Source organism: Choristoneura fumiferana, chromosome 16, assembly GCF_025370935.1.
Source record: "Choristoneura fumiferana chromosome 16, NRCan_CFum_1, whole genome shotgun sequence".
NCBI classification, from domain to species: Eukaryota; Metazoa; Arthropoda; class Insecta; order Lepidoptera; family Tortricidae; genus Choristoneura; species Choristoneura fumiferana.
In genome coordinates, this window is record NC_133487.1 from 16,815,618 (window position 1) to 16,826,216 (window position 10,599).

Sequence of the window (10,599 nt, forward strand, 5' to 3'; positions counted from 1 at the left end):
TTTACTGGCTAAAACTATGCAAGTAGCGTTTTTTTCATAACCAGAATGTCCCTCTGCTGTTATTCTCTGCTAAATCAAAACATCCACTCTTAAACAATGAAGCTGAAAAATTTGCAGGTAGCTTGTGAATTTTGCTTGCTAGCTGCCTGCTGATCATCCAATACCTAATGAAAAAATGCTATATAAAAAAAAATTGACCGCAGTGACAGCAAATTAGCAGGAAAAAAATAAAAAGCGAGATGTTTGTTTTCCCGCCATTTCCGGTCCGCATGTTTATGTTGTGCAAAAAGCAGTAATTATGTTAATCATCCTAATTTTATTTTTCATATTTATTGTTAATTTATTGTTGCTAATTTAGAGGATTTTTAAATACAAATTCCTGAAAATCAATTTTCCTGTTTTTTTTTAATCTTTGCGTAGCTCTGCCTTCACTATAAATATCTGAACTTCGGTATGGTTTTTTGCTCTTGTCAAAGTCAGCTGTTCAAACTTGTGGCGGCCATTTTGTGACTTAGCAGGGAGATAAAGGAAGGTCTACGGTCCTCTAACTTTAGCAGAGCCTTGATCGACTGATTAGCGCTAACAGACGTTTATGAATCATGTTTTTAGCATCGGGCCTTCAAGGAGGCTCTAACTTTTTATGAATAAGGCTGTTAAAGTGTAGCTATGGACGCCACCTCACAGTTTTCATTTATCATTTATTCCAGTCTACTTGCTCACCGGCCTGACTTTCCTGATGCTGACCCTGACCGTCTTCTACGATATCCCACAACTGAACCTGAGCACTGTCTTCTCGACCGTGAAACTTGACGAGGATCCTGAGAAAATGCGTCTCAGCGGCTCCGGATTGATGGGGCCGGGGTACGGCATCGGCGGTCTGGTGATGAGGGATGACTACAACCACCACGATCAGCGTCGCTCCGTCGTCCACATCAGACCACATCTTGACGACAGTCCCAGTCCTGAGGACACCACGCCTGTTCATGCTAGGGATATGAGGGTGCATTAATTTGGACATTTGGAAGCGACAAAAGGTGTTTGGAATAAAGACACATAGAAATTGGTGGTCGTACGTAAGTTAATGTCCAGAAACCAAATCAAAACCAACTACGAGTATTACCAAAACAAGGGACAATACTGCGCCTTTTGTTGGTTTCTAATCTTATTGGTTATAAAATATTAAGCTGATAATAACCAGATTGAACGGGTGTATGTCTCTCTGAAAAGAGGCAATAAAAATTTCTTCAATGTGATTTGAATCACGGACCTCTGGTTAAAATCCAAAATCATTTTATGTGTTTTTATTCCAAAAAGATGCCGTGAAGTTTTATCGGAAATACCGTTTTAAATTGAGATTTTAGTACGGCTACTACGGCTAGTGACCATAGTCATACTCGCTTTGTCGTTTCGTGTGTCCATTCTGACAGGCTGGTGCTGGTACAAGATCGATCAATACAATCCAAAAAAGAAATTGTAAACATCGGGTGTGGTTTTTATGTATATTGGAAACAAGTTAGACTTAGTATTATTGGTATTTTCTACCGTAGGCTCGTTTTTATTATCGGCAGTAGCACTTTTGCTCCATGGATAGAACTTTTAAAAAAATTGGCAATGTTGGGCAGTAGGTAGATTGACGTTTAGTTTTTTGCTCTTAAGTTTTTTGGCAGCCACTTTCTTTGTGCACAGTGATCGTCATTTTTTTATTTTGTCACTAAAACTTTTCCGTTGTATTTTTTCTTCAAATGATAAATTAAAAAAAAATAACATAATGTTAGTGTAAATAAATAAAACTGTGAAGTTTCAAATATTTGAATAGTTTAACAAAAGAATGAAATGCTCTTCCCATGTAATGAATGAAACGGGATAATTAAATGTTAAATGGAAAAACTATATTTTATTTTTAGTTACATAAAAACGTGTTCGTAAAATCTCATTGGAAAACTGTGTAAGTACTTATTGATTAATGAAAATAAATAAATAAATATACCTTTTTACCCGACTAAGAAGGGTGCGGGGCTTTAACCTTTTCGACGATAACGACTCATAGGTACGAGTATTTACGCACCGCAGGTTCTACGCCAACGACCTATTTTATACGTCCATTACCTCAATGCAAAAGCAACCTTCGTCAAATGTGTTAAGGTTCAATTTTAGGCATTACAATATAGAATCCTGGCGTATGGGTGATGTCTTTTGTATTTGACGTGGCGGCGAAAAGGTTAAGAACTAGTTCTAGTGTATTTCATCAACTTGAGTAGGTACAGTCGAGTTCGTAACTTGTGAGCAAAAATTTTATCAAAAATATCTGTACACGCTTCTACGCCGTTAGCAATAGTAGTGTTCAGATATTTTGATCATATTTTTGCTCAAAAGTTTATGAACTCGACTGTACCTAATTTACAAAAGAAACAAACAAAAAAAAATTAAAGGGACTAACGATAAACCTTTTTTTGTATTTTTTTTATTTATTAATTTTTACAAAAACTGAAAAAATACATATAGGTACATTTTAATTGCATATTCAATCTAGTAAGGTGTAAGTAATAAGTAGAAGTTAAATGTTCTCTATCAGACTGTGCATTACTTTCAATACATATTTTGACCGTCCTGAAAATTTCATAAATAAAAACAAAAGGCAATTTGCACACATCCGTTGAAATTTTTGTCGAAAACAAAATGCTGGTGAAACTAGCAGAACTGAGCACGTTAAGACTGAAAGGATTTTTCAAATTTTCACTTTTCTATTTTCACATAGATAGAGATTTCATTTCTTCATAAAGCGGATCATACACTCCCACGGTCGTTCCGCGTCGAGCGTTTTAAAATTTTACAAAGTTGTCAGTACTTGTGGAAGTTGCGCTATTGTCTATGGGTAAGCGAGATTTGTAAAATACGTAGGCACGTAGGTAATGTTTTTAATGGGCGCGAGTATAATGAATGAGTCGTTTAACTTCAAACTCAGGTAAATCCAATTCTGCCATTTTAAGATTTTGGTATTAATAAAAGGGTAAAAAACTGGTTTTGTTACAAATTCCATGTGGTTTTTGAGGAAAATACAGTTAAAATAAAATAAATCTATTTATAGGACTGTTTTTTTTTTATTTAGATAAGTCCATCCAAGCCAATCTGCGAAAGAAGTTTTTTTTTTGTTTTACCTACTAACGGTTTTTTTTTTCAAATCTAGAATCCAGTCTGTTAAATCAAAATTATACAAATCCACAATGAGTTTATTTCAAAGATAGATAAATTGCAATTATTTTTTTGTTTAAATGCTGAATTTGCCGAACAGGATCGCTATATTTCATGCTTTAGCCATAATTAAAAAATACTGCATTTCAAATCACCGAATTAGCGTTATTATCACTTTGTTTCAAGGGTAATCTCCCAAATGGTTAGAGTGGATTTATCTGGCAATTCAGTTATGGCTGCCGTTGGTTTAATTTTATTTTTATAGCACTGCATTAAAAATGGCCAGCATCAAATAGACTGAAAAAATAAATCCACTGAATACGTATACGGTTTACAAACTTTTTAATACGAAATAATATAAAATAACACTAAAATAAACTCGACAACATATCAATGACTTTGTAACAAGAGCTAAACTAAATGAGACAATTGTTAACAATTAAAACAGTGTAAGGGAGCACAGTTACCTTCACACCGATTGTGTCAAAGTTATGCTCATTGTACATAATTCATACTACTAATATAATAGGATACAGTTGCGTACAACAAATACCGTAAACTACTTCAACTTTGCCCTCTGGCCCCAACATTGCCTGATTTGATTTAAAATCTATCGACTTAGCACTCTTATAGGTTTTAAACTTTTATTTACACGGGAATTTTTATTACGGGGGATAAAAGTTTAAAAACCTAAAGGGTGCTATGTTATCGACTCTAAATCGAATCAGGCAATGTTGGGGCCAGAGAGCAAAGTTGAAGCAGTTCACGGTAGCAGTGAAATTACGTAACTAATTTTTTTCTTACTTAGCAATATCTATAAGTTGTCTGTGTATATTTGTGAAAATGTAAGACAGCACCCCTTGATTATTATTTTTGTTTTATCACAATCTGTAAGTCTGTACCTATCATCGTCAAAACCATGTAGCAACATAGGTACCTAAATATTGTTTCAAATTTTTAGAAACTCTAAGAACCTTTCTTGTACTGTTCCGGATAAAAGAAGTTGAGATTTAGTTTTGAGCAAACTTGACATGCTGCTACATAGTTTCTTCATAATAAAGTTTAATGTTACATCAGAATGTCTCTCATTATAATTTAGGAAATTGTATTTGTGTTGCGTGTCTAGCAGAAATGGTCGTATTTTATAAAAAATAAAAGCTGATATTTATACATAGTCTACTTATATACATGTACGTATCAACTCTGTGTGATAGTCGACCAATAATTTAGTAGAACCAGAGATTATCGAAATATTAAAGTTAGAAAATAATTGTACGGAATTCTCAAAAAATATTATTATTATTAATCTTACGTACCTAGAGAAAAAAAAATGAAAATGTAGCGTGTAATGCAATTTATTTGTGTCGATGCAGATCAAAATTGCCAAGTCTTCAAAATTGGTACTACATTTTGAACTTGTTGAATTTGTTTGAATTTGTTGCTAGCGGGCCGCCCCAGCTGCGTAAGGGTGTAATTTTCAAAAAAGTTATCTAATTTAAGACACTACACGTCAACTCCATTTCCTAAAAACTACACCCACACGAAGCCAGGGCACTTCCGCGAAAGATTATCTCGGTAAGAATAATTTATACTAACATGTAAAGATAAAGAAAAAAAAACTTAATGAAAATGAGAACGCACATTATTTATACCAATTTGTATTGATTTTAGCGACTTTGATATGCGCCGGCACATTTATACGTAGGAGATTTTTGTAGCCCATAGTTTTGTATTAACTGTGTTAGATCACGATATAATACCTGCTATTTGCGGCCCGGCCGTAAGGCCCAGCATGAAAAGGATGCAGTTATAAGTATGACTAAGAGAGAAAGTTAAAGCAGAATACATTATAAACAGCCCGAAGAACTTTATTACTTACTGACCTACAAATATTAATAAACTATAGGATAATACCTAAGCACTTAGTTTCTTTTGTTCTCTTACGGTTGGCAATCCGGTCGGGCGCGAATGGCTACTTTAAATTTGCCATTTGCATCTTAACTTTCATCTAGTGTGGCTGTGACTGATTAAAATATTATCAAATTAAATCACTATTTATAAAGAGGAACCTACAAAGTACATTAGCATAGCAACCCTTCGCAAGCGAAGCGCAATGACAATATTATTCGACTAAAAAAAGCTACAAAATACACGTAAAATCTACGAATCGTAAAATATATTTTTTTCTTTATGTATAAATGTAGATACAATTAGACAAATATTGTTTCGCCGCACCATCTTATTCACTGTAAATAAATGTGAGGATGAGGAATGGAATCTAAAACCATAAATGGTCTTAGAATATGATTATCACATTTATCACCACCTACATTCCACTCAATGAAAGAATGGAGTGAAATATCTTTTGCATCCAGCAGGTTACTCCAATTTTTTTTTTATTCTTTTGTATACCATATTTGTAAGAAATACTTTACAGGGAACAATACATCATTTCTTCACTCGACTTGCATGGTAATAAAATAGATTCTCATTTTGTTGAACGATCTTTTTCAAAATTAATTACTAAGTAAAAATGTATCTATACATATTAGGCGTAAGGTATAATTTTAATAATAATATAGCATAGCTACATAATTTAATTTAAAATACCTATCTGCAGTAATTTTACTGGGTGTCAAGAGCCAATTGATGTCAGAAATTAATATAACAATATATGCCCTTAATAGAGATAAAATCACAATAGTACATTTTGTGTAGATCGTAGACATTAGTGCATTAAAAGTACAATAACACATAAATGCTTTAAGTGGATAGGTAACCGTAAATTAAACCTAAAATCTGTACACAAAGTTCATACAATAAACCAGCTTCAAATGTGAACGTTGTTTTATTGAATCGCAGTTTTTTTCTTGTTTAGAAATCGTGTAGGACGATATACTTAAGAATAAAGAAGCCTCAAAAATTGGCTTCGGAAGATACATTCTACACTTTTGACGAGATCCTACTTTCGGCCAAAGTTTAATAATAAATATATAAATAAATATCATGGGACACTTCACACCAATTGACCTAGTCCCAAACTAAGCAAGCTTGTTCTATGGACGCTAGGTGTACTTAAATAGATAAATACATACATATTAAACCCAAGACCCGAGAACAAACATTCGTAATTCATACAAATTTTAATATCTGCCACGGCCGGGATTCGAACCCGGGACCTCAAGCTTCGTAGTCAGGCTCTCTAACCACTTTTGGGTGGCGCCACCTGTATTTGTTTTCAACCTGATTAATGTACGACTTGTTAATGTACGCTCAAATAATGCACGGCCTGATAATCCGCTTATGTGCACGAATCAGGGCTTGTTAACGTTACCAAATTCACACTATAAGTAACGTTAAATAACGGTAAAAATCATAAAAATACCTAGTACCGGTACTAAAATTTAATGGTAATTGATAACTTAACATTATTTAACGTTACCTAATTACCGTTATTTTTACCGGTAAATTTACTTTACATTGTAGGGCTTGTTAACGTTACCCAATTCACATTATTATAACGATACCGAAGTAACACTATCGGTAATTTTTGCTATGCTACCGAGTGTTGCCAATTTAGCGCGTGCATACTCGCTCGATAAATGAGGATAATCTGCTATTTAACGTTACCCAAGCTTACCGGTAAATAGTAATATAAATACCGTTAAAATGATTTAACGATACTTATGAATTAACGTTAATTTAATGAATAGCTGATAACGTTACCATTTTTATACCGGTAAAAAGTTGTATAAGTAACGGTAAATCGTTTAACGTTTATTATCATTTAACGTTAAATCGGTTTAACAGTTGGTAACGTTACCACTTTTTAACGGTATTTAAAGCCCTGGCACGAATTATCAGGCCGTGCATTAACAAGGCGTACATTAACTACACCCAACATAACCTGAAATTTTTTGACATTGGCACATTATTGGCATGTTGGTTGTTTAATTGAATTTTGAACTGGATAAAAATCAAATAAAAATCCAATCACTCACTTGCATATCGTGCCAATACAGTTTTTTATCATTACATGATAAATTATCATGTAGGTATCACTAAACTCAAACTCATATTGGTTATTTCTCAAGTAGTACTAAAATATTACGATGGAAGAGTCACCGGTATCGGCTTTTGCCGTTTACAGCGTAAATAGAAAACCCGAAAAGAAGCCGAAAAAGAAAAGTCTTGCACAGAGACAACGACGCAAGGAAAAGAAGTTAAAAGAATCCCAAAACATGAAAAGGAAGAACAATAAAAAGAAGAAACCGAAAATTGACCAAGAACAGGTTATGAAGGTAGTAAGTAAGATTAACAATGAGAATAAGAAGAAAATTGTAAATAAAAGTTTAAGCGAAGACAGTGAGGATATACCTGAACTCATTGCTGCTCCAGTAAGACTTTTTAACACTGCTATTGGTGGTATAGCTGATGAAGTTTCCGGATGCAGTGATTGCAGCAACCGCAGTGAAGATGGTTCCTTCGACTTCACCCCTGTTGTCACTGACAGTGCTGAAGAAGGCCTGAAGGTATTTAAATGGATGATCGCTCCATATAACCCTAATAAATTCCTGAATGAAATCTGGGAGAAAAAACCTTTACACATTGCTAGGAAGAAACCAGCTTATTACAAGGAAATCATTTCGACACCTCTCATTGACGATATGCTACGCAATGAGCATATCCAGTTTACCAAAAACATTGACATTACATCTTATGTTGGAGAAAAGAGAGAGACACACAATCCAGAAGGCCGAGCGCATCCGCACCTGGTATGGGACTTCTACTTAAATGGGTGCAGTATTAGGCTGTTAAATCCTCAAACTTACATGCCTAAATTACACCTGCTGAATGCCACAATGCAAGAATTCTTCAACTCATTTGTTGGGGCAAATGCTTACCTCACACCTCCAGACAGCCAAGGCTTTGCTCCCCATTATGATGATATTGAAGCATTTATCCTACAAATAGAAGGCAAAAAGCACTGGAGGATATACAAACCTTTGAGTGAAAATGAAGTTCTACCAAGGGTATCTTCAAAGAATTTTGATCAGGCAGAAATAGGTGAGCCAATCATGGAGGTAACTTTGGAAGCTGGAGATATGCTTTACTTCCCTAGAGGCTACATACATCAGGGAATCACCATAGATGGAGAGCATTCCTTACACATAACAGTGAGCATGTACCAGAAACATTCTTGGGCAGATTTGTTTGAAAAAATGATTCCTGCAGCACTTCATCTTGCAGTAAATGAAAATGTAGAACTCAGACGAGGATTACCATTTGATATCTATGATAACTTCGGCTTAGTTAATTCTGATGTTCAAACCCCAAGAAGAAAAGAAATCGAAACTTTAATACAGTCCCTGTTTGACAAAATCAAAGATCACTTGCCTATTGATGAAGCTGTGGATCAAATGAATAAGAACTTCCAACATGATGCTCTGCCTCCAGTTCTTACGGACTTGGAAAAAGCTGTGACAGTGTATGGAGATACAGATGTCATGGTTGACGATGGCAAAGTCACTAACAGGGTAGAAATTGGACTTGATACCAGGGTCAGATTGCTACGGAAGAATATCTTGAGAATGGTTTCTGAAGAAGAGTGCATCAGACTTTACTATTATACAGAAAATTCTTTGGAATACCATGCTAATGAGCCACCATATTTAGAGATAGAGGAAGAGTTGGCACCAGCAATAGAGACTTTGATCACTTCATACCCTGAGTATGTAGCTGTTGAAAATTTAGAAATTCCAAAAGATTCTGATAAGTTGAATATAGCAGATGCTCTTTGGGGAAGAGGACTAATAATGACGGAATACCCTTTGGAATCTATTGATGATGATTAATAAGATAATGTTATAGGACCAGCGAAACTTGCAGCAGAAATGGCAGCAAAAGAAAAAAAATTGTACTGGCAACACATTTAGCGATACACACAGCTAGCGTTAACACTTAGATATATATTGTATAAAATTAAATAAAAAGAGAGCATGGATTTTATTCTTAAAAACACAGATTCTAATTAATTCAGAGTGGCCAGAGCTATAGTCAAAATGTGGCTCAAGAAATCCAAAGCCTAATGGTTCATTGTGTCATGTTATTTTCGTTTTCTTTGCAAGCATTTTCAAGATTGATCCTATATTCATGCGAATGTCAACAACCTAGCATTACTTTTGCCACAGTTCAATTTTGATTTGCATTGCTGCTTACAGGACTGATTTTTAGGGTAACCAGAATAATGTTTGCTTTACCTTATTACTGCCAAGGTAAGAAAGAAATCATTTATTTGTGACAAAGTACAAACTAACAAAAAGAAATTGAAGTAAAAAAAATTACCTATAACAAAAAATAGAACAGACTACACCCATGAAAATAATTTTCTACCAGTCTGAAGTCGGTGCCTCAGCACAAGCCAGCAGGAGTGGACCTATAATCGTCTACCTCACCTACAACTATATTATTTTCATGTTTTTTTGTAGTTGGTTCTATTTTTTGTTATAATTTTTTTTTTCACGCTTTTTACTGTAAAAGATCTAAGATACAATAGTTTAATGTCAACTATTCGTCACCTTTTACGAAAAATTGCTTTTTCCGAAGCAGAGACATTCATTATTGAGGAGTCCTGGTGCTTCATCACCCGTTCCATTTCACCATATGAATTACGATGAGCTTAAATTGCTTAGCAAATGCGTTAAAGTAATTGAAATTCAACCCATGAAGTACTTGTTATTGAGTAGTCGCTCCATTGGTCAAATTTGGTCTTCATCATCAGTTCCAATTCACCAAATGATGATTTTCAAGAGCAAAGGCACAAGTTACTCCTAAATATATCGAAATTACCATAGGCGTTCCTGCAATATTTGAAGAGTTCCCTTGAAATCCTTAGATACTTTCTTTTTTTTTCCTGATATTTTAACGAGGCTTTAGCACACCAGTCAGTCTCAGATATATACACCACACTACAGACATATATTACACTCTCCCTTGCACCTTAGATCCTGATTTGGTGCTTATGGGACCTAAGAAGAGGAACGAAAAAAAATTGTTTCAAATCGTTCATAAATGACGGAGTTCTGAGGTAAAAAACATTTTTAAAAAATACATTCAAATTGATAACCTCCTCTTTTTTATGAAGTCGGTTAAAAAGTTTTATGTCACGAAATAGTCCCAAATCAGCAAAAAAAAGGCATTGAGCCTTGGCAGTAATAAGGTAAAGGTCCTACTCTATCTATCACTATCTTACTGTTGTTTGTCTTACTAAATCGATACCTAATTAATTAAATTATATCCATATGCCTCTTATTTTGAATCAAGTAAAACCTTGTGAAAAGGCCAAAACGTTATTTTCTGTAGATCATTATGATTTTTGAATAAATAATATTTATGAATTTTATTGATTAT

General features: G+C 34.4%; 2 protein-coding genes across 3 annotated transcripts in view; both read left to right on the top strand.

The window, feature by feature from the left end:
- The window catches only part of LOC141436383 (potassium channel subfamily K member 6-like), an 86,525-nt gene extending 80,495 nt beyond the window's left edge, over nt 1-6,030 (top strand). For both annotated transcript variants that reach the window (XM_074099334.1, XM_074099333.1), the window contains one exon: nt 708-6,030. In XM_074099334.1, the coding sequence (XP_073955435.1) occupies nt 708-1,009 (302 nt within the window). In that variant the 3' untranslated portion in view covers nt 1,010-6,030. The remainder of the gene's footprint in view (nt 1-707) is intronic.
- Nucleotides 6,031-7,070: 1,040 nt separating this feature from the next.
- NO66 (Bifunctional lysine-specific demethylase and histidyl-hydroxylase NO66) lies at nt 7,071-10,591 on the top strand. Its single transcript, XM_074099485.1, has one exon. The coding sequence runs from the start codon at nt 7,302-7,304 to the stop codon at nt 9,042-9,044; it is 1,743 nt and encodes a 580-aa protein (XP_073955586.1). The 5' UTR covers nt 7,071-7,301; the 3' UTR covers nt 9,045-10,591.
- Nucleotides 10,592-10,599: the final 8 nt, after the last annotated feature.